The sequence below is a fragment of the Frieseomelitta varia genome, unplaced genomic scaffold (genome assembly GCF_011392965.1).
Source record: "Frieseomelitta varia isolate USP_RPSP 00005682 unplaced genomic scaffold, Fvar_1.2 scaffold_161, whole genome shotgun sequence".
NCBI lineage: Eukaryota > Metazoa > Arthropoda > Insecta > Hymenoptera > Apidae > Frieseomelitta > Frieseomelitta varia.
The window spans coordinates 169686-191862 of record NW_025109317.1 but is presented as its reverse complement, the minus strand read 5'-3'; the positions used below and the strand labels follow the sequence as shown (position 1 = coordinate 191862).

Below are 22177 nucleotides of genomic sequence, written 5' to 3'. Positions count from 1 at the left end.
CATGGCAGAATATCTCAGTTACTACTCGTATATTAGCAGTCAGTGAATCGGCCAGTTCATTCTCCTGTGTACTAATCGTTAAAAAAGAAAATCCATTTGGGTAAGTGCAAAAGAGTAATCGGCACGTTGGTGTGCCATTTTTAACTCGACAAGCATCAAACAAGCATTGGACTTTATTAGTATTAAATTTGCTACAAGAAAAATGAGTGAAAAGTAATTGCCGATGTCATCATTAAAATGTTACTTAAAATATATTGTGAATCGAACTATATATTTTCTGACTAAATAAATTTTGTGTTCAAGATTGCAAATTTAAACGAAATCGCTGTGCGATTTATGTGACAATCATAAAATGATAATGACTAATAAATAAATAAAGAGAATAATAATAATTAATATATAAATAAAGATCAATAAATAAATAAATAAATAGATAAGTAAATCAATAAATAATAAAAAAATAAAAAATAAATAATAAAAAAAATTCCATTTAACTTGGGAAAGAATTTCTACAGCAACGTGGTGGATCATTGGTTGCAAAGTTTATATCCAAAATGGTAAGATCTTTGTATTTTTTATTACATTATTTTTTTATAAACGGAAATATATGTTTTGTGCATCTAAATAAGCAAAATTCGCAAAAAACCTCTGATATGCATAAGCCAGTAATACTCTTATCAGTTCTTTATTCGTTGTCAATGTATGTAATCTTACATATGTTTCGTGTCACAATGACAAAAATAAATTGGATATTTAAAAAAATGAGATTTTTATCTGAAACAATTTTAATATTGGCTTCCATTTTCAAGATGAAAGCTATCAAAAAATTGACAATAAAAAAGATACGTAACGCTACTTATCGCTGAGTATTGAGTATGAATATTCAAGGTCATTCCTCGAGTAATTGATTCTCGTTAAAAATTTCAAGGTTATATGAATTGACTATATTATAGAGTTCTTTCACTAATTCGACGCACTAAAGAAAAAATCAATGAATTTCTTTGTATGTAATGACCATTTCAGATGACATTCCACATATTTTAACGTAGATACATTATATTTACTATAGATAGTGAAAACAACCGTATTCATCTTATGTATATTAATGTAACAGCACACATTTGCATTGTATATTCATTTAATATAAAATTTAAAAAAATAATAACATATACAATATCAAATCATAAATTGCACACAACGCGTAATAAGAGTTTCATCTCTCAAAAAGCATTACAATGCTATAAAAAGAATAGGGAAGTTTGATCCATATACACAATCTTACAACGTACGCGTGTTGGTTATACTGATTATTAGCACTATTCACCCAGAGAGTTCTCAAGTTCAGTTATACTTCACGCGTCGCATAGTTGTCTGCTCCACTTGCAATAATCACGGCAATTGTGAATCAAAGTAAATACGTAGTGAAAAGAAAGCACAATGTGGGATCATCTTAACAGATGGATTTGCACATGTTACAAGAAGACTGGCTACAAGTACTTATGCCTTTTGGTAAGTTGAGCGAATTAGCATCCGATCGGTAGAGACATTTGAGCTGAGAAAGATCAAGGAGAAATTCATTATACGATTGTGTATGCATACGTTTATCCTGATTATTTACTCGTTTATTCATACTTTATGCTATCTGGTCTCCTCGTGGCAATAAAGTAAAATCTTTTTGCTTTAGTTTTACGTTGTCGCGAATGACGTATTTTCTGTTTAATTTTTTTTTTTTTTTTTTATTAACTCTGATTTAATCGAGCTTCAAAGCAGCAGCCATCATATCTTTGTATTCCGTCGAATGAATGACTTTGCTACCAGTTGCTGGAGAAGCTGATGGTGGTCTACCACCATAGGTCACTTCTTCCAATTTCTTTCCTAAAGCTAACGCTATTCTGTCTCTCACGTACGTATATGCACCTTGATTTTTGTGTTCTTCTTGGAACCACATTATCTAGATATATTCGCTATATAGGCTAGGTTCAAAGTCTCGTTTTCGGACTAAGGAAAAGTTAGATCGTTGTACCTTGGCATTTGGATACTTCGTCATTTCTTGCGCGAGAAAATGATATGGAAATGGACAGATTTGCTCAATGCGAAGAATAGCTATTTTATCTTCCAATTGTTTCCCCTCTCGTTCCGTGATTAGGTCGTAGTACACCTTTCCACTGCACATCAATACTTTTTGTACATTGCCTAGTTTGACATAGGGATCCGAAAGAAGAGGTTTGAACGAAGTTCCGGATTCCATATCGGAGAAAGGCGATATAGCCATCGGGTGACGTAGCAAGGACTTGGGCGTCATAATGCACTGATCAATTAAATAAATAAACGATTTATATCTGGTTCAATGATAGGAATGATAAATATAGATAGAGTAGAAACGTGTCTAACCAATGGTTTCCTGAAAGGCATGTGAATCTGTCGGCGAAGACAATGGAAAAGGTTCGCAGAGGTCGTTAAATTACAGATAATCCAATTTATTTCAAATAATTGCCGTGTCATAATTTCCTCCACAGTTTCTCCTGGCGATGCCCCCGGTTCTTTGCCCGGCATATGGACGCAGTCGTCGTCGCAAAGCTCGAGGAATCGTTCGAGCCTTGCGGACGAATGTTCAGGACCCTGACCTTCCAGTCCGTGAGGCAAAAGAAACACTAATCCTACTTGTCGACCCCATTTCGTTTGCCCGGAACTCAGAATAGCGTCTATAGAGACCTAAATGCATACGCAATTTTATTCATCGTCGTTTAACATCCACGATCGTTTAAAAGTGAATTAATATGTGGTAATGCAATGATAAATAGTGTAGAATATCAATAGTCACGCTATCTATAAATCAAGCTATTAAAGGTAATTTTACATCTTTAGATTATAACGGCAGAAGTTGTTCAACGTTAAATCCGTTATATCACACTCAAAAGACGATAATGTACGGTAACATTTTTTTCGAGAGCATACACACACACGCGCGCGCGCACACACACACACACACACACACACTGTTCTTCGAAAATAAAGTGAAAGAATTACCTGACATGTGTTGCAGAAATCGCCAAATTGAGCTTCCCACATCGTCAAAGTGTTATAATTATAGGTGGAGTAACCTACCTCAAACGCTACGTTCATAATCGATTTACAATTTATCAGTTTCTAATTGTTAATTGCGATATTATTGTGTTATTGATTTACAATGTCACTCACTGGAAACACCATATTCTGACAGCGAGGAGTTCGAGACCGTGTATAACCCTTGTCCCGGGAACACATCGTGTAGAATATTTTTGAACGTTTTATCTCTATGTTGATCGTGAATGATGTGCATACGGTGAGAAAAAGTGCCTCGCTCGACATCCTGTCCGGACAATCTCACGTGGTGACCTTCTTTCAGCAAACTGAGAAACGCCAAGGCTTCACCCATTGCCCAATCTGCTTGTCGAGCTTCCATTAGTTGATTTCTCTTTTCCATTACCCTTAACACCTGCGATAAATCATTTTAGTTCCCGTCATTTCCGCTGCTCAGAGATTAAAAATTTGTTTTATCGAGGAAGGAACGCTTTCCAAGAACACGTTCCGATAATCTTTACGTCTTAGTAATTATTCGCTTAATCAGCCGATATATATACCTGAGCATGAGGCGTGATACCATGCGGTGGAGTTGATATTGCCTTGCAAATTGTCTTTATGATTTCTATGTCGATGCCGGTCGGTGGTATCTTATTCCTGGGGCTTTGATTAGAGAAGAACTCTGACCACGGCACGTCATGCCAATCGCTCAATTGCATCGAATCGATCGTTTTCGCTTTTTCAAACTCCGTTTCGCAATAGTTCCAGTACTTCTCAATTTCCTAGATAAAACCCTGGATAAACGAACGACTAGAAACATATCAATATGTGAAATAACAGTGGCATTTCCGTATACTTCTTTGGCAAACGCCTCGGTAATCACTCCGTCTTTCAGCAACTTATCACTATAAATGGAAAGAACATTCGGATGTTCTTTTATACGTTTGTACATTAAGGGTTGCGTGAGCATCGGCTCGTCCAATTCGTTGTGCCCAAATCTTCGGTATCCCACGATGTCGAGAACAACGTCGTTGTGGAACGTAGCCCTGTGTTATTAATTTTTTAAACGACGAGGAAAATGATTTCTATACAAGAATGTACATACCTATATTCTCCGGCAACCTTGCTACAGTAAGCCACTAAGTCAGGGTCGTCAGCATGTATATGGAAAATAGGAGCATTTACAACGCGTGCCACGTCTGTGCAATGAACGCTCGAGCGGGAATATCTGGGATCGGTGGTGAAACCAATCTACGATTGATCGATTTCGTTGAAACAATTTATTAGGCTCGGTAATACTATACTAAATACTAAATAGAAATCACTACCTGATTGTTAATTACGAGATGAAGAACGCCGCCGGTCGTGTAATTTGGCAAATTGGTCAAATGCATCGTTTCGTAGACGACACCTTGCCCAGAAAAAGCAGCGTCACCATGAACCAAAATGGCCACCGATTTTTTACCATCTGATATAAACGAATTTGTCACCTTAAATTCCTTAATAGATTTGTATTTTACATGTGATATTGCTCAACAGTAAGTGAATATTTTTATAAAACATATAATACATGTATATTATGTATATTATTAAACAATAATGTATATTATGTATATCATTAAACAATAATGTATATTAAGTATATTGTTAAACAATAATGTATATTATGTATATTATTAAACAATGTTTATTGTTAAGTTTTTTTACGAGTACGTATATTAAATAAGTCGGTGAGAAGAAGCTGTAGTTATTTCATACTATTATTAGTGAAATATTTATTTAATATTAGTACTATGACAACTGAATACCATACAAAGAATAAAAAAAATTTATATTTGTAACCCTTGCAAGCTAAAAGATCTGCAGAGATTGTGAACTCAATTTCGATCAAAATGTAACATAAACTCTTAATTTCCACTCAATTGAAAATATTATAATTCCCTAGTACAAATTAGAATATCCGTAATAATAAAATTTATTACGTATCAAAATTTCATATCTTTTTCTAGTAATTATCAAGTAACGAAACTATTACGAAAATGTCCACTTCTGAGCAACACTGTACGTACATTGGGCATCGTTTTTTTCCACTTGTTCAGCTCGAACTCGACCGATCACAACGCCATTGATCGCTTCCAAATGAGACGGATTAGCCATCATAGCAATGAGAATCTTCTTCTTAGATCTACGAACGATTTGAACTAAATTGTTTTATTTTATAGTTGACGTTATCCACGTCATCGTTCACCTTTCCAATGTTCTTTCCGCGTGTGTTCCTAAGTGATACTTTACGTCACCAGAACCGAAACCTTCTAAAGGAATCGGATTGAACTGGGTAAGAAGTTGATGCAATGGTTTGAAGCAAACGTTGCTCAACGTGTTCAACCGTCCTCGATGAGCCATGCCTATCACAGCACTTTCTACCCCTATAAACACTTTCTGCTGCATCAATTTCATATCTTTCGCTCGACGCAAATGAAAATAATTTATCGACTTTTTTTGTACCATGTTCCGCTGACGTCTCTAAACACTGTATCAACGATGGTATGAAAGATTCGCAACCCTCCAAACCGAATCTTTTTTCAGTGGGGAATTTTCGTGCTAAAAAGCCCTCGAACGTTACCGCCCTCATAATATTCATCCAAATGAACTTTCTATGATCCGCCGGCAATTCCCAAGCGCCAGGTAGTTCGAATTTATCTCTCAACCAATCTAACTAGAAAAGATACATAAAATTAACTTTTGACAGAATATCTGACATAATTTTTAAATATTTTTTTATACAATTCCTAGTTGTTTTCTTAACAATTAGCTTCCCTTAGCAGTTAGCAATTAGATTACTCTTCTTGTTTTTTCCTATTTTCTTTTCGATATAATACTAATTTTAATGTAACACTGAGATAATACTTGACGTAATTCTCAAACACAGTAGAGTTTCCCATATGAAAATCCACATTATCCAAACATTTATTTATTCGAACCGAATGTTTAAATGTCTTTTCTTTATTTTCATAATTGTATGAAAAAAAGATTAAACTATGAGAAAATTTTACTAAAAAAAAAAAAAAAAAAAAGAAAACGATATCGAAAGAACATATTTAATTATATTATATTATATATTTAGATGAAAATGTATATGTATAAGAAGATGAATGTAAAACGAAGACTAAAGATGTCGTAAACATTTTTTAGTAAATCAAAATAACAAATGAGAATGATGAGAGTGTCTTTTACGCCGAAACACGTTCAAATCATTTATAAACGAATTTCTAAACGACGATTTGACAAACAAAAGCAGAATGTACACAGAATTATTTATTTTAAGAGAGTTAAATATCTCATTCTTACATACATACGAAAACAAAACAAATTGACAATTTCTTAAATTTCCATTTGAATACACGTAATTTGATATCAGAGAAATAATTGTTCCATCATGCGAAAATTCCGAAGACTAGTGTATATGCAGTTATTATACCTATATACCTTATTATACCTTATATACCTTTTTTTTCTTGTTCTCCCTTTAATAAACAATACTTACAACGACAAGATCATGAATATAGATGTACTCAAGGCCTAAATGACCGCAATAAATTTGGTTCAATCTAGTTAGTATTTCGCGCAAAGGGAGACTCCGCTTAGGGCCCCCAATTACGGTGAACGGCGCAAGAGGAAATTCCCTGTTCATATCAGCCTCGGTTATCCCTTTCAAATGTTGGCGCACCACGATCGCAGGTGGTAAATTAGAAGTGCCTTGAAGCTTATAGGATTCTGGATTTTGTATTCTTAGCGGATCGGTATCGGCTATCAAGTGGCCGCGTGTCTTGAATCAAGGAAAACAAAGCAATTTTATCAGATGGATTTAGATGAAAGTTTTAGACTTCGTTTTATAACAAATACCTGATAAGCTCGAATCGTGGCATTAATATCGAGAGCTCCGTTTATGAAACTTTCACCTTGTATGCCGCCGTTTGACTGTGACCTTACATTCTGCTGAGAAAAACTTGGTGCTGCTCAGTAATAAAACGATAGTGTTATTTTGCTCTGAACATAGTACAGTGTGCAAAACTCTTGGGCCATGTGCTACATACAAATATTTTATTTCTTACTTTTATGAACATAAAAATATTATTTAGTAAGAAGATATTAATTTGAAATCATTTTCTCTTACTCTTTCGATAGCAAGAGTTCAACCGAGGATTTGGTCAAACAATTTTAATAATCTCGTATCGTGGATATTTCAATGTAAGAATATTTCAAGCAATTTATCCATATCTATTTGCTTTTATGTTGATACCAATTGTGAATTGTTTCATAAAAAAAAGTCACGAATGAAGAGAAATTGTAAGGATGAAGTATCATTAATAAAAGTATTTAAAGATTTATTTTTAATTTCTAATGTTAATTTCCATGTAGAAACGTTTCCGAAGAACGTGATTAATTGTCATTACAAGATCACTATTACAGATGACCCAAAACCTCTGCACAATACTCTACATGTGTATTCTTCTCGAAAACCATATTGCTATATTACATACAGTGTATATCGCTTATATATACTTATTACAAAACAAATAATTTATACAATTAACTCAACGATATCGTGGCAAAGGCTAATAATAAATAATTCCATGCGAAATAAAACAATAGTAAATGCATCAAAGAATATAAAACAGAAACAGATAAATTGACAGCAGTTTCACAGACTGAAGTCTTCATTTTAAGATCATGAAGATTAAAATTTAAGAGAAAGATCTACCTGATGACTGTGCACCGACAAAATTTGAAGGTATTATATTAGAAGACGATTCAATTCGGGTGGAAGCGGAGACTGTCGATGGAGTGGAGTCTTTCGATGTGAAAGTCCGAGATGAATTGGAGTCTGCCGGTGGTGAGGAAGTTGCCGACTCTGGAAGATTGTCGGCATAAATTGATCTAAAATACGAATTCCACGAGGGATTGACGGAGTCTGGATTCTTCTTCCATGACTGATACATGTGATCCAAGTACTGACTGTTGGTCATGTTCAACAAGTAGTCGTATTTATTGCTCCTGCGACTACTTCCCCGATCGTCATGGCTAAAACGCGTTTGACGCTGTTGCAATTTGACCGATACGAACAGTCGACCTTTAAGCATTCGTGCTTGGTCATTGTGAACTTTGAACAAGCAATTTGCAGTCGAGGTAAAAAGTCGGCAGTCGTGAGATCGTGGTTTCATGTCCCCATTTGACGGTGTTCGATCCTGAAGCCGGATAAATGTTCGCGATCACTCCCCAAAATTTCAAAAGTTACGAAACTGGCATTTAAAACCGAGAGTTATACCATCGTGACATCGTTTGGTTGTTTATTATCGACCAGCTTCGATTAATATTCTCGAAATTCTCGTACGAAGTTGCTCACTTTACCAAACCGCAATTTAGTACTTTACTTCTTCTTTACTTTACTAGGATAATTAAAAAAGAAAAAAGACGTCTTCGCATGGTCATCACTTTCGCTTGAATTTAACTGTCCAAACGTCCCTCGAAAGAAAGATTTCAAATTATATAAATTCGTCTATTTGTGTTTTTCAAAAATGTTCATCTTTTCTAACGATTGCGCGAAAAAAAAAAAAAGATGAAACGGATGAGTCGATCGATGAATGTGCAACTTCTCTCTCTTTTCACAACACGTCCTCTTCACTTTTTTGCTGACACCTTCTCGCAGAAATGTTTCAGATAGAAATCAGTAATTCGCCATTGCGAGATAAAGCGAGATGATGCAACATGTTACACAACCCTTAGATGATTTGATTAACCTGCCCTACTTAGTCGCGCAATTAGACGTGCAATCGGTCGGTAAAAGAATATTGCACTTCATTCGCAGAAAATGGTTCAAATCGGAGAAACTGATACGCGTGCCAATTTTCCTAAAAACCCAATACGCTTTCTCCCACGTGGTGTTCTTTATAAGTGCAAGTGTACAGAATACTCATTGACGATCTAACGTCCACTATCGAGTTTTCAATTAATTCGAATATTTTTGTACAGGGTAATGCAACATCTTTATACACGGATCACAGGATTGTAACGATCAGCCCGAGCAACGATCCCGAGCAAACAGTTTTTCCAAATAATCGGATTGTCTCCAAAAAAGTAAGTATCAGAATCGAACATATTATTATATTAGCCTGCTGTGTAATTCATTTTCGTTTCATTTACAGTACACACTATGGAACTTTGTACCAAAGAATCTCTTTGAGCAGTTCAGACGGATTGCGAACTTTTATTTTCTCATAATGACGATAATATCTGTGATGATAACATCTCCAATTTCTCCTTTGACCAGCGTTCTCCCTTTAAGTTTCGTCATATTAGTAACCGCGTGCAAACAAGGCTACGAAGACTATAATCGTTACATGGCAGACAAACGAGTAAACCGAACATTCGTCAAAGTCATTCGCAACAAGTGCGTACAGGTGAGTACAATTGCATTGACAAATGTATTTGAAGGAAACTACGTCAATATCGTCGACGTGATAAAAGAATGACGCTTCGAAAATCATCAATTTTTTGATGTCTATAAAAATTAATTTTAAAAGAAAAGTTGAAAATTGTACGAATGAGGGTGCACCTCACCACTAAATCATCGATTTTGATGGATCATGATCGATCCTTGAACATGTTTTATTGAAAGACATATTTTGAACAACTGTTTCTTATATCGTGTACAACTCTAATTCGGTTTTACTTTTCGAGATATCCATGGAAAAGCTTTTTATTTTGATGAGTTACAGTGTAGCTTAGGTTAAATTTATTTACGAACATGATTATATTAGAAGCTCGTGACACAATGAGTTTGTTTCGTGTCTGAATTTTTAAAGACAAGGAGAATTTATTGCACATATGGTCGATCTAATGACCCGAATTAAAATTTATCAGACTATCAAGCTGACTAACAATTAAATAGTATGTTTGGAATAATAATACCGATTGGTCAGCACTGTACCTAAGTTAATTCACTCGCAAGTAAATTTAACTCAAACTTAAATGGCAAGGGTAGTCCCAGGAGCGGATTTACCTTGATACAACTATGCTCCGGGTCCTGAAATATTATGGGAAGTGTAAAAACTGATTGATGAAATTACACAATGATCGGGAAAATTTTAGTTTAACTAAAACGATGTTTGTAGAATCAATATATTTTTAGCAATACTCATTCAAGGGAAACTTTCTCCAAAGTGTCAATAACAAAATCTAAACTATACTCTTTAATCATTCTGTCAACTGAAAATGACACAACTAGATCGCTATTGTATGATGAAACAATAAAAAAATTTACAGTTCCCTGACGATAAGATATATATATAATTTATTTATTAATTATCAATTATATAATTATATAATTATATAATTATACAATTACCATTACAAATGTGACTAGAATTAAGTATCTAGTGTATAAAATTACGCAACAATTTAAATGAAAATTTTACTGGATACTGAAGAAGTTTGTTGCAAAATTATCATTATCGATTCAATCAATTATTCTATATATCTACGAATTGAAAATATTTAAATATTAGTGATGTATTATATATCATAGAAGTATTCTAGTACTTACAGATTTTTTTATGATAACAAACTAATCGGCGAATATTAATTCCTTTAAGAAATAATTATATTATTACATACACAGCATATTATTGTTACGATTTTATTAAAAACTTTTTCTATTAAGATATTTTTATTTTCTTCCGCCTAAAAATTTTAGAGTAAAGTAATTTCCATGACCGTTAACCTATGAAGAAGACAACGAAACTGAAGATGTAATTAGCACATTAAATTTGTGTTTATCAACGTTATCAGTATCAAATTTCTGTTGGAAACGAAAAACATAAAGAGATTATTGGAAAAGAAAAATTTCTTTGTTTCGTATTTCCAGAATATACATTGTGAAGAAATAGTAGTCGGAGATCTAGTGAAGGTATATCGCGAGCAAGATGTTCCTTGCGATCTCCTGCTCCTCTTTAGCACAGAAGACACAAAACGTTGCTACATCACTACATCGAATCTCGATGGTGAAACCAATTTAAAGGTACATAATTTTTTTCTCAACCGAGTTGGAAAACAAGTTATTATCGATTTGGTAAAAAGATATTGAATTCGCTGTGTTGATGATAGTTATTGAATCGTTATTTATTTAGAGCGTGATGGTCCCAAAGATACTGTCAAAAATGACTATGTCGCAAATAGTATCCATGGAGGCTACTGTTACCTGCCAACATCCCTCATCCGATCTTTATAAATTTCATGGCAAGCTGGAAATAAACAACAAAAGCAACGAAGTAATCAATGGATATCTGACGATTAATAATTTGTTACTTCGTGGATCCAGATTGAAAGATACAGATCATATCATCGGCTGCGCGATTTACACCGGTCACGATACGAAGCTGTCTCTCAATTCCAAGATAAGAAGCAACAAATTTTCCACAGCTGAGAAGTAAGTGAAAATTGGTGAGATTGGTAAACGTAAAATGAAAAGTAATTGTAATCTAATCCTTTTCTTGTAGGTCAATCAACAAACACATCGCCATGTTTATCGTGTTATTGCTGGTCGAAGTAATAGAATCCTGTATGATGAAAATTATATCGGATGCGAAAGAGAAATGGGAAGTGTATCTTGCGATTAAAGAAACCATTACGTTCAAATCGCTGGCTACGGATTTCTTGAGCTTCACCATTTTGTACAATTACATTGTGCCGATATCGCTATACGTTACCATAGGTAAAACCTTATTTTTTTTTTTATCCTTTCGAAAAAAAATTCCTACCGCGTACAATGATCAAGTTATTATTGTTCAAAATAGGAATTTTACCATAAATCGTTTCTTATTACAAATGTCACGCACACGTATGTGAAATAATGAAGATAAAAATTTTTGGAGTAATGAAGAGGTGTGTTGAAAATATTTAAAAAAACATATTTGGTATATTATTTTTATTTATTTATTTTTTTGTATTTTTATTTATTTTGAAAGGAATGTTTCATGTTGCTGGTTACGATTTTATAATGTTCTTTAGGAAGTCAAGCAAAATCGTGAAAAATAAAATAATTAAAAGGTATATGTAATTCAAAATCTACTGTCTTATATCTGTAGCGGAAATTGCATTTCAATCTTCAACAAAAGAAATAAATAAAATGTAATTTACAATGCCTAGTCTAATAATACAACATATTTTTCTTAGTTATTTCAACAATTTAATATTTATTATTAAAATTAAATGAAAATTAAATTAAACTTTTATTCTCTAAACTTTAAAGCGTTTTCATCTTTTAATTTCTTTATCAAATTTAAGAAATTACACAGAATTACATTCACTAATATGGAATATTCTTCTGTTGACCATAAGCGGATAAATGTTTAAAAAATAAAGTAAATATAAATAATATTATGGTGTCAAAAAATGTATAGTTTTTTTCTTATTATTTCTGCATTATTTCAAAAACTTCATTATTTCAACGTGAATCCCAAAAGTCTAAATCTAGTTGTTAAAACTCGCCGTTTGAGAGTAAAACTCCGATCAATCATGCTTGTTACAGAATTACAAAAATTTCTCGGTTCGTTTTTCTTCGTCTGGGACATTGACATGTACGACGAAGTCACGAATCAGTCGGCGTTGATTAACACGTCAGATCTAAACGAGGAGCTTGGTCAAGTAGAGTACTTGTTCACGGACAAGACCGGCACGCTCACCGAAAATCTGATGGTGTTTAGACGAGCCTCGATCAATGGGAAAGTTTACACAGAAAAAGATTGCGATGGGAATTTATATCTACTGCCTTCTAACGGAGATGAGAATGAAGCAGTCAAGTTAGAATCCTGGGAGGTAATACAGCGTTTATAATCGAAACAAATATCGGAATGTTTCATTCAATCGACGTTTCTAACGAACGCTTTCCATCAAATTCCAGCCAGACATTTGGCATTTTATGATAAGCATCTCTTTGTGCCACTCGGTTCAAATCTCACCACCGAGTCAAAAATCCAACATTATCCGCAGACGCACGGAATACCGTGAAAGCTTCAAACAAAAGAGGATCCTGCAACTGAATAGTTCTCTGCTAATGGATCCTGATTTACCGGAATACCAGGTAAAAATATCTGTTTTCACTGTGAACATAAATCACGAACGTGAACACTTCGTCAAGTTTTTTTTTTTTTTCTTTTAACTTCGATGAGCAATGATAAGCAACAACTGACGACGAATTTACACATTGAATCGCGTTGACGTGATACATAACGAACGAAAGACAAAGCTGTTGAGCAAAAATGTCGATGTTTTGTTTCAATTAGCTGAAGCTAATTTGATCATCGGTCGAAGATTTAAAAATATCTGATCACTATGCGGTAGGCAGCATCAGCAGATGAAAAGGCTTTGGTCGAAGCCAGTGCCAGATGCGGAGTCGTTTTCCACAAAAGCACCACCGATATAATAGAGTTGAGAATCGACGACAATATATTGACTTTCGAAAAGCTCGAAGTTTTGGAATTCACATCCGGTTAGTATTCGTGAGGACCCGTAAAATGTTCTATGAAATCGCGGATTATTAAAATTTGTTAATCTCTTGATAGAACGTAAAAGAATGTCGGTGATAGTAAAAGACACGGCTGGAGATTTCTGGTTATACTGCAAGGGTGCCGACTCCGCTATGTTCCCACTAATTGTCTCGGGGAACATCAACGAAGCAATTACACACGTAGCCGATTTCTCTATGGTTAGTAGATTCATGTATCTTATTCTATGTTCGATCGTCATTTTCTATTTAAAATATTATTTAAAAAATATATCCCCTTTTAGAGAGGTCTTCGAACCCTCGTTGTTGGGTACAAGAGAATGAATCAAATTGAATATGATCAGCTGCTGCAGAAAGTGGAACAAGCTAGACAAATAATTGGAATCGAACGAGCAATATACATGGAACGAGCTTATAACCAGATGGAAAACGGCCTCACTTTATTAGGCGTAACTGGTATCGAGGATCGACTTCAAGAAGGTGTACCGGAAACGCTAGAGTGCTTGCAAGTAGCTGGCATTAAAGTTCGTAATAAAAAGGCAAAAAAAGAAGAAGGGATCTCTATCAAGTTTACGATTTCTTTTTTTTTTTTCCTCTTTCTCGTTTAGGTGTGGGTGCTGACTGGCGACAAAGCAGAAACTGCAGAAAATATAGCATTTCTCTGCGGTCAATTCAAGAGTGGTACTGAGATACTAAGATTCTTAGAAATAATCTCAGACCAAGTTTGCTCGCTCAAACTTATGGATTTTGAGTAGGTATAATTTGATTGTTTTTTATAATCATCCAAACTTCGATCCATATTCTTTTCTATTTGATTTTCATATAATTCTAGGCGAAGAATAAAGCTTGAACCTAACAGACAGTATGGATTGTTAGTCGATGGATACAGTATTGCAACTGCGCTAAAGAATCATGCGGCACAATTCAGATCAATTGCAATGTCCTGCGATGCAGTTGTTTGCAGCAGGCTAACACCATTACAGAAGAGTCAAGTAAATTTCACGTATCTTACGCGTTTTATGCATTTTTCTATGATTTTGTACATGGTTTTTTTTTTTTTAATCAATGCAGATTGTAAGTCTGGTCAAAAATGGAAAAAATGGACCACATACCGCCGCTATTGGCGACGGAGGAAACGATGTCTCGATGATACAGGAAGCTCACATTGGAATCGGAATAATGGGCAAGGAAGGTCGACAAGCGACAATGTGCTCCGATTTTGCAATAGCAAGATTTAAGTTTTTAAAGAAAGCTTTACTGGTGCATGGCCATTGGTACTATGTTAGAATCAGCACGCTGACACAGTTTTTTTTTTACAAGAATTTTATCTTCATTACGCCACAAGTGTTATATAACACGTATACAGGTTTTTCTGCGCAGGTAAAATTTCTCAAAATAGATACGATGACTACAAAAAGTATTTGCTGTATCTATTACAATATTGTATATATTACTGTATTAAGTTCAAATATGTTTGTATCATTTGATTTGATATTATAAAACTGAAATGTAGAACCTAGTAAAGGTATTAGGTGTTATATAAATATTTTTTGTAGCCAATGCATCTTTACATTTCACGGTAGTTATTTACAAAGCGGAAGACCTCATCATTTTAATGATTTTTGAATATATTGTCGGGAACAACATTCTGAACAACTTTTCTCGTATAACTATCGCTCAGTGGTTGTTACTTGCGCATTGTAAACAATTAACCATTGAATAATTTAAATAATTTCATTCATGTTATGATTTGTAAATTTTCAGCCATTTTACGATGCCTTGTTCTTTATGCTTTACAATGTAATATTCACATCTATGCCAATATTGGTTTATGGATTGTTTGAACAAAATTTCACAGCTGACAAATTATTACGCAAACCGTATTTGTACAAATTGCATCGACGCAATTATTTATTAACCAGATGGCAATTTTTGTTATGGACTGCTCTAGGTAAACCAGACAATTCATTCATTTGCAAGAATATCGAAGTGAAAATTTCGTGATCTAAATTTAATATATTCTTTCAGCTTTATGGCATAGTCTTATCATATATTATATGTCACATATGTATATATCCATCAATCCTGTTACGTTGTATAATAACACACCGGTAGACCAATGGACATTCGGTACATACGTTTTTCATTTAGTTACATTAGTGGCCAATTTACAGGTATATGTGAATATAGTCTATTTTAATCTAGTAAATCTACTTTAATTTCATACCAAAATGCAATTTTTACATAAAATTCTCTATCATCTTCAATTTTTAGGTACTACTGCGTAGTTGCTACTGGACACTACCGCTCATATTAATAGTAACATTATCAGAACTAACGTTCATTGCATTTACTCTTTTTTATTCCTTCGTTCCCACGTAAGCAGTAATATTGTAAATTTTACGATTTCAAAATTTCAAATTTTACTCCATTCCTCTGACACATTTTTTGTCATATATTTTGCAGAAGGTACGACGGCGATATGTTAAGGGTCTTTCCGATGTTAATATTGTCGATGACGTTCTGGTTATTAACTATCATGATTGTCATTGTTTGTTTAATTCCCGATTGTTTGGTTATTGTATACAACAAGTACAGGCCTGCTCGCGTGCTGAGAAGAAACGAAGAACCGCGACAGCACATTATCAGTAACAATGTCAACGATGACACAGAAAATGTACTAGTACAAACATATCATAAACCGTTGTTGATAAATTAGTGATAATGAACGAATATATTTTTAGAGGGAACGCCTTCCTAATATAATGCCATGGAAATTCTCCTTCATACCGCGGAAACCCAAATGAAGTGGAACCAGATTGGAAAACTTCGATTCAAATCACATTAACAAATTGTTCCTTGTATCATACAAAACGTAAGTCGTTTATTAATTTATCATTCGTTCGCTGGATGGATATATAAATATTTATCATTAACTATCATCCATCTCCCACTTGTTCCTTAGTGCCAAATTGACACAATATCATACCTATTATATAATACAATATATTATATATCTGTTATATATAATATCTCTAATATCAATACGTACAATGAAAAGAGTAATTAAATTTGCAAAATCTTTTATTTTCGTTACTTTATCTTCTCTAGTTTTGTCCATATTATGATCATTTATTTTAGATTTGTTAGAATTATATTCAAAACCGAAGATAGCTACACGTATTTTCAAATATAATTAAATCCATAATTGTGATATAATAATTAAAAGGCAATAAACTGCCTATCAAAGAATTTAAAAGCAAAATATTAGTTAAACAGTATATTTTGTTATCAAAAATGTCAAAAATATATGCTATACATTAGACAAATATATGTCACCGAGTCTCATCTCTGTATCTGTACTTACATGCTGCAAAATAATGTAATATTTTATGAGAAAAATTTGTCAAATTGACACAAAGAACGAATGAGAGTTAAACTCTTACTGAGTTGTAGTAAACGCACTAGTAAAATTATGTTTACAATTTCTTAATTGAAATAATGGATTATTGTTGTAACTCGGGAGAAAAATTATGACATTTTTCAAGATCTATTTATAACATGTGCATTCTATATTATATATTGTATAAATATTATAACTGCAGCGTATTGGTAACGTTATCTTTTTAAACGACTTGAATTCGGAAATTAAGGAATCGCCTTTCAAGCTGCAAATTTACTTACACGATAATTCAAAAGTGATTCTTTGACTACTTCGAATGGTATAATTTACTTTACTAAAAATATAATGCGTATGCTGTTGTAAAATTCAAAATACCAAAAAATGATTGTAAATATCATTTTATATAACAAGTCTTAGAAACAATTAATTACAAATTAATATAAAGTACAACTGTAAGATAAGAATACGTACTTTTGTATTTTGTGACTGAAATACGTGTAGCTGATTCATAAATCATTTATTGTAAATAATTTCGTAAAAAAAAAATAGATAATTAAATCATCGAAAAGTGTAGAATGTCATGGCACATGGTAAATTTTAAATTGGAGGAAATTACAAGGGATTTTAATGGACTTTAATAAAGGATTTTAATAAACTTTTGTATAATGGCATAAGGACTCCATATGTATAAAGTATTACTTGCAAGTTGATAATTTTAGAGATATGAACAACTAAAGTTACATGTTTAATGACATAGTATGTATATAATTAAATATCATGAAAATTGGTAGAAAAAAAGTGAGAAAAAGGTACTAATACATGCTATTTTAAATAGTAATACTTCCATAGTTCAGATAGTACAAATTTAATAGTTCAAATAGTACATTTTAAATAGGGACTATATTTTGACAAATGAAATATTTTTTTTTTTTTTGATAACATTAAACATAAATATAATATTTTAATTTTGTACTTTAAATATTTGAAATGTTTCTTGATATTTATCTTGATAATTATTATGGAAATTTTTCCATCAATCAATGATGCACAAATGACAGAAGTATTAAAGATTTGATTTCCTCTTTTCTCTCTCTTTGTGTCTGTACATTCTACAACGTATAAGAAGCAATTTTAACAATTTTAATGCGTATAAGCTTAAATAACCCGCCCACTGGTAGCCATAGTTTGAAACCAGTCAATTCTGCAGTTTTGCGAGGAGAATATGTCAATATCCAGCAACGTGTTTCCGACGTTACAACGTTTTGGTGTTATAAAACAAGGCAAATGTTTAATGAAAGAACGAGCAGAAAGAGGAGGAATAAATTTTAAGAAACATCCAGCTATTAAATTTCCGCTCATTGTATACTTGTCACTTTTACAATAGTTCAGTGGAAGGTAAAAACTACATGTTATTTTTTATGACTGCGAAATTGAAAATTGGCAGTCACGATATATTATATAATTATTTATATGCGTTAAATCTTAAAGTTCCTCTCTAACTCGACGGTCGTTTTAAGAATTTGGGCTAACACTGCGATTGAAATAAAAAAGACATTGCCAGTATTTATTCATTTATCTAGTTGCTGGATTGTCGGTTTTTATATATATTTACATTAACAAAAACTTGCCATTTAATTTTTCCATATGTTATAATGTAATCTTGTAATAAAAGAAAATTAGTCCTAAGTCTAGTAAAAAATAATTTTGTACAATGTTTTTACAAAATGAACATTAATAATTTGACAGCCATTGCATGGTAATACCGAGATCTAATTTCAATTTTAACAAACTTAAATTATATCCAAACAATTTTGTTTGACTGATATATTGTCTTTTTTAAATTGGATTTTTGTATTTATATATTTATATATTTATTATATTGTATTCTAAATCTTTTAAATTGATGTTTAATTTTAATGCTAATTATCAGTGTCTGTAATAAATTTTTATGCTTATACATAAATGTTTTTATTTATTAACCACAATATTAATAACAATGTTCTTGACAATTATATCAAATATTTACAGCGCTCAAGTGCTTTAAGGAATTAAAGCTTTTATAAGATAAGATAAAAATGTAAATTTTATCTTTCAGATATGATAAATTGAATAAAGATGAAGATTATGTCATGTTATTTCCGCCGTCTAATAATAACAGCACTGTTTGTCTTACTGCTGTTTTGTGTTGTTCAAGTTTTTCGTTCTGAATTAGGATTTAATGACAATGATTTGTCAAATTTGGATAAACTGTAAGCATTAGTATTTAATTCTTTGTAATGTAAGAATGTGTCTTTAATTGTAATAATTTGTCATTTCAGAATACATATATCACAGTTAATTAAGGAATCTGAACAACCTTATATTGGGTACATATAATTTTATTAGAAAAATTGTATTTTAAATGTAAAAAAGCAAAGAGATCTATATGCCTTTAGGGAAGGAGTTGTGGCTTGCAAACTACCCCAATTAGATATTTCTAATCCAGAAATCACGAAATTTATTCACGATGTTCCCCCTTTGCAATGTACACCAGAAGACTGGGTTATTCTTCATGGTTCAAGACTAGTTATCAGCAATAAAGCAAAGAAAAAATATGGATCCCTGATTTGTTCTTTCAGTGGTGAGTTGTCTGAATTTGGATGATATATATTAACATTCATATTACTGAACATAATCATTTCAATTGTTTATTTAGAAATTCTTAGAGATGATGATTACAATATATCATATGAAACTGCTGTTGAGTCTGATGATTTCTATGTTCTTAAACATAGTGATTTTGTTGATGTAAAATGTGAATCAAAAGATGGAAATAAGTAAGGAAAACATATTAAGAAGAACATTCAATTAGCAAACTAAATGAATTTATTCTTTATAAAATATTTTAGATGGCATAGTATTATGGCTGGAGTAAAGGATGATCCTGAAGTAAAAGAAAAAAGTAAATGGGAATATGTTGGGAACAAGGTCCTTAAACTAAATGTACTTATGTTTGGGTTTGATTCTCTATCTAGAAATACATTTATACGTAAATTGCCAAAAACATATCAATATTTGAAAGAATACTTAGGAGCTTTAATACTAGAAGGGTATAATATAGTAGGTGATGGAACGCCACAAGCTCTTATTCCTATTCTTACTGGAAAGATTGAACTTGAACTTCCAGATACTAGAAAACGCATGGGAGTAAAGGCAAGCTACGTTGATGTATATCCGATGATATGGAATCAGTACAAAGAGAACAATTATATAACAGGATTTATGGAAGATGTCCATCATATTGGAACTTTCACATATCGTTTAAAAGGTTTTAAGAAACAACCGACTGATCATTATATGAGAACATTTTATTTAGCTGCTGCACCGTATTTTAGATATTACAACAAATTTTGCATTGGAAGCATTCCTAGACATATGGTATATTTGATTTCTTACGTTAATATTTAATATATTCATTATATTAAATTATAGAATCATATATTACTATTATTCTTACAGGTAATGCTGAATTATATTAAAGAAATTTTTAATGTCTACAAACATCAACCAAAGTTTTTATTTGGTTTTCATGGAGAACTTTCACATGATTCTTATAATGACATAGGTGTAGTAGATGAAGACTTATATAATTGGTTAAAAGACTTACATGAATTTGGTCACTTAAATAATACAGTATTGATATTAATGAGCGATCATGGACATAGGTTCGAATAATATACAAAATTGTATTTTTAAATACAGTTACGCATAAAAAAAAACTAATACTGCAAATTTTGTTTTTCAGGTTTGCAAAAATTCGTAATACTTTACAAGGTAAACAAGAGGAAAGACTACCATTCTTTTCGTTTATTTTTCCTCCTTGGTTTAAAAAAGTTTATCCAGAAGCTTATGCAAATTTTCTACACAATACACATTATTTAACAACACCATTTGATGTGCACAAAACATTAGAAAGCATATTAAATTTTGAAATACCAAAAGTTGGAGATCGGCGTCAAAGAGCCATTAGCCTATTTGATAAGGTAAATATTTCATAGATTTAATATAAATGTTGTATTTACTGTGATTTTTAGTAATTGTTTTATTATACAAAAAATGCAATAGAGTTATCATATATTTAAATTTTTTAATTTAACATTTTTTAAACTATTTCAAACTACATTTTATAGATTTATAATTAAGTTTAAAAATTAATAGAAATAATATTGTTTAACGATTCAGATACCATTAGATAGAACATGTGCAGATGCATTTATAGAACCACATTGGTGTGCATGTCTTAATTGGCAAGAAATTTCAATTGATGATGATAATGTGATTGCCGCAGCCAAATATTTTATTCAATTTCTTAATACTTATACGGAAGATCATCGTGACATATGTGAAGAACTGAAATTTAAAAAAATATTGTGGGCTGCCAAACTTATACCTAATAAAGGTACAACAAGAAGCGAACAATTATAATTCTTGCCTTTTGTTGATACTATTATTAAAATATAAAATTGCAGGTTTATTGAAATTTTATAAGTCTGGAGATCAAGATGGTTTTATAGGAGATTTTAGTGCAAAAACAAAATTAACTACTGAAACTTATCAATTGAAAGTAAAAACGGTACCAGGAGATGGTTTGTTTGAAGTCAGTATTAATTATGATATTAAAAAGAATGTTTTTTCGACCAAAGTAAGTTTGTAATTCAATTATATTACGATTTAAAAACAACAGCATAGAAATAAGAAGATAAATTGAGATTTGTATTTTAGATTTCAGATATTAGTAGGATCAATATGTATGGGTCTCAAGCAAGATGTGTAGAAAATTCTTTATTTCATTTGCGAAAATACTGTTATTGTAAGGATTAAATGGCTAGTGTTTAGAAAAAGTTTCATACATATTTACAATAGGGGATAATACTCTAATTAAAGAACAAAAAAAATATCATAAAAATATTTACAAATCATAAAAAAAGTGCTGTGATTAAAACTTATTCTTCTTCCATTTAATCTTTCATTATCTAATATTTTAAAATTTTAGTTTATGCTTAATCGTACTTAATTGTAAAATTGTACTTATATGATACAAACAAACAAACAAACTTATAAGTTATTATACTACTATTTCTATTATTTCAAATGTGATATGAAACGATAGTTTT

The 22177-nt window shown here is 32.1% G+C and overlaps 3 protein-coding genes across 8 annotated transcripts; 2 read left to right on the top strand and 1 right to left on the bottom strand.

Moving 5' to 3' along the window:
* Nucleotides 1-384: 384 nt before the first annotated feature.
* Nucleotides 385-18294, top strand: LOC122537485 (phospholipid-transporting ATPase IF-like). Of its 4 annotated transcripts, none has more exons than XM_043670697.1 (19): nucleotides 385-557; nucleotides 9091-9195; nucleotides 9264-9518; nucleotides 10985-11137; nucleotides 11247-11545; nucleotides 11616-11830; nucleotides 12647-12933; nucleotides 13019-13198; nucleotides 13459-13606; nucleotides 13680-13822; nucleotides 13906-14145; nucleotides 14230-14372; nucleotides 14454-14613; nucleotides 14693-15001; nucleotides 15386-15572; nucleotides 15650-15795; nucleotides 15896-15999; nucleotides 16088-16298; nucleotides 16366-18294. In XM_043670697.1, the coding sequence occupies exons 1-19, from the start codon at nucleotides 555-557 to the stop codon at nucleotides 16426-16428; spliced, it is 3351 nt and encodes a 1116-aa protein (XP_043526632.1). In that variant the 5' UTR covers nucleotides 385-554; the 3' UTR covers nucleotides 16429-18294. The 4 variants fall into 4 exon arrangements, with proteins under 4 accessions (XP_043526632.1, XP_043526623.1, XP_043526615.1 ...); XM_043670688.1 differs by lacking the exon at nucleotides 385-557 and adding an exon at nucleotides 1152-1509; XM_043670680.1 differs by lacking the exon at nucleotides 385-557 and adding an exon at nucleotides 8443-9014.
* Nucleotides 1721-11961, bottom strand: LOC122537505 (2-oxoglutarate dehydrogenase, mitochondrial-like). 2 transcript variants are annotated; one of them, XM_043670714.1, is made up of 15 exons: nucleotides 11951-11961; nucleotides 9441-9445; nucleotides 6605-7105; nucleotides 5566-5776; nucleotides 5309-5486; nucleotides 5130-5245; nucleotides 4389-4528; nucleotides 4166-4311; nucleotides 3917-4106; nucleotides 3621-3842; nucleotides 3199-3475; nucleotides 3028-3113; nucleotides 2392-2712; nucleotides 2024-2308; nucleotides 1721-1951 (listed from the first exon to the last, which is right to left on the bottom strand). In XM_043670714.1, exons 3-15 carry the CDS (start codon nucleotides 6749-6751, stop codon nucleotides 1751-1753), a joined length of 2520 nt encoding a protein of 839 aa, XP_043526649.1. In that variant the 5' UTR covers nucleotides 6752-7105; nucleotides 9441-9445; nucleotides 11951-11961; the 3' UTR covers nucleotides 1721-1750. The 2 variants fall into 2 exon arrangements, with proteins under 2 accessions (XP_043526649.1, XP_043526658.1); XM_043670723.1 differs by lacking the exon at nucleotides 6605-7105 and having other exon boundaries at nucleotides 5566-5762; nucleotides 11951-11955.
* On the top strand, nucleotides 16406-21904 carry LOC122537526. 2 transcript variants are annotated; one of them, XM_043670761.1, is made up of 11 exons: nucleotides 16406-16496; nucleotides 19120-19273; nucleotides 19343-19390; nucleotides 19460-19644; nucleotides 19720-19840; nucleotides 19913-20441; nucleotides 20523-20728; nucleotides 20809-21046; nucleotides 21246-21462; nucleotides 21533-21705; nucleotides 21786-21904. In XM_043670761.1, exons 2-11 carry the CDS (start codon nucleotides 19140-19142, stop codon nucleotides 21882-21884), a joined length of 1950 nt encoding a protein of 649 aa, XP_043526696.1. In that variant the 5' UTR covers nucleotides 16406-16496; nucleotides 19120-19139; the 3' UTR covers nucleotides 21885-21904. The 2 variants fall into 2 exon arrangements, with proteins under 2 accessions (XP_043526696.1, XP_043526689.1); XM_043670754.1 differs by lacking the exon at nucleotides 16406-16496 and adding an exon at nucleotides 18054-18419.
* Nucleotides 21905-22177: the final 273 nt, after the last annotated feature.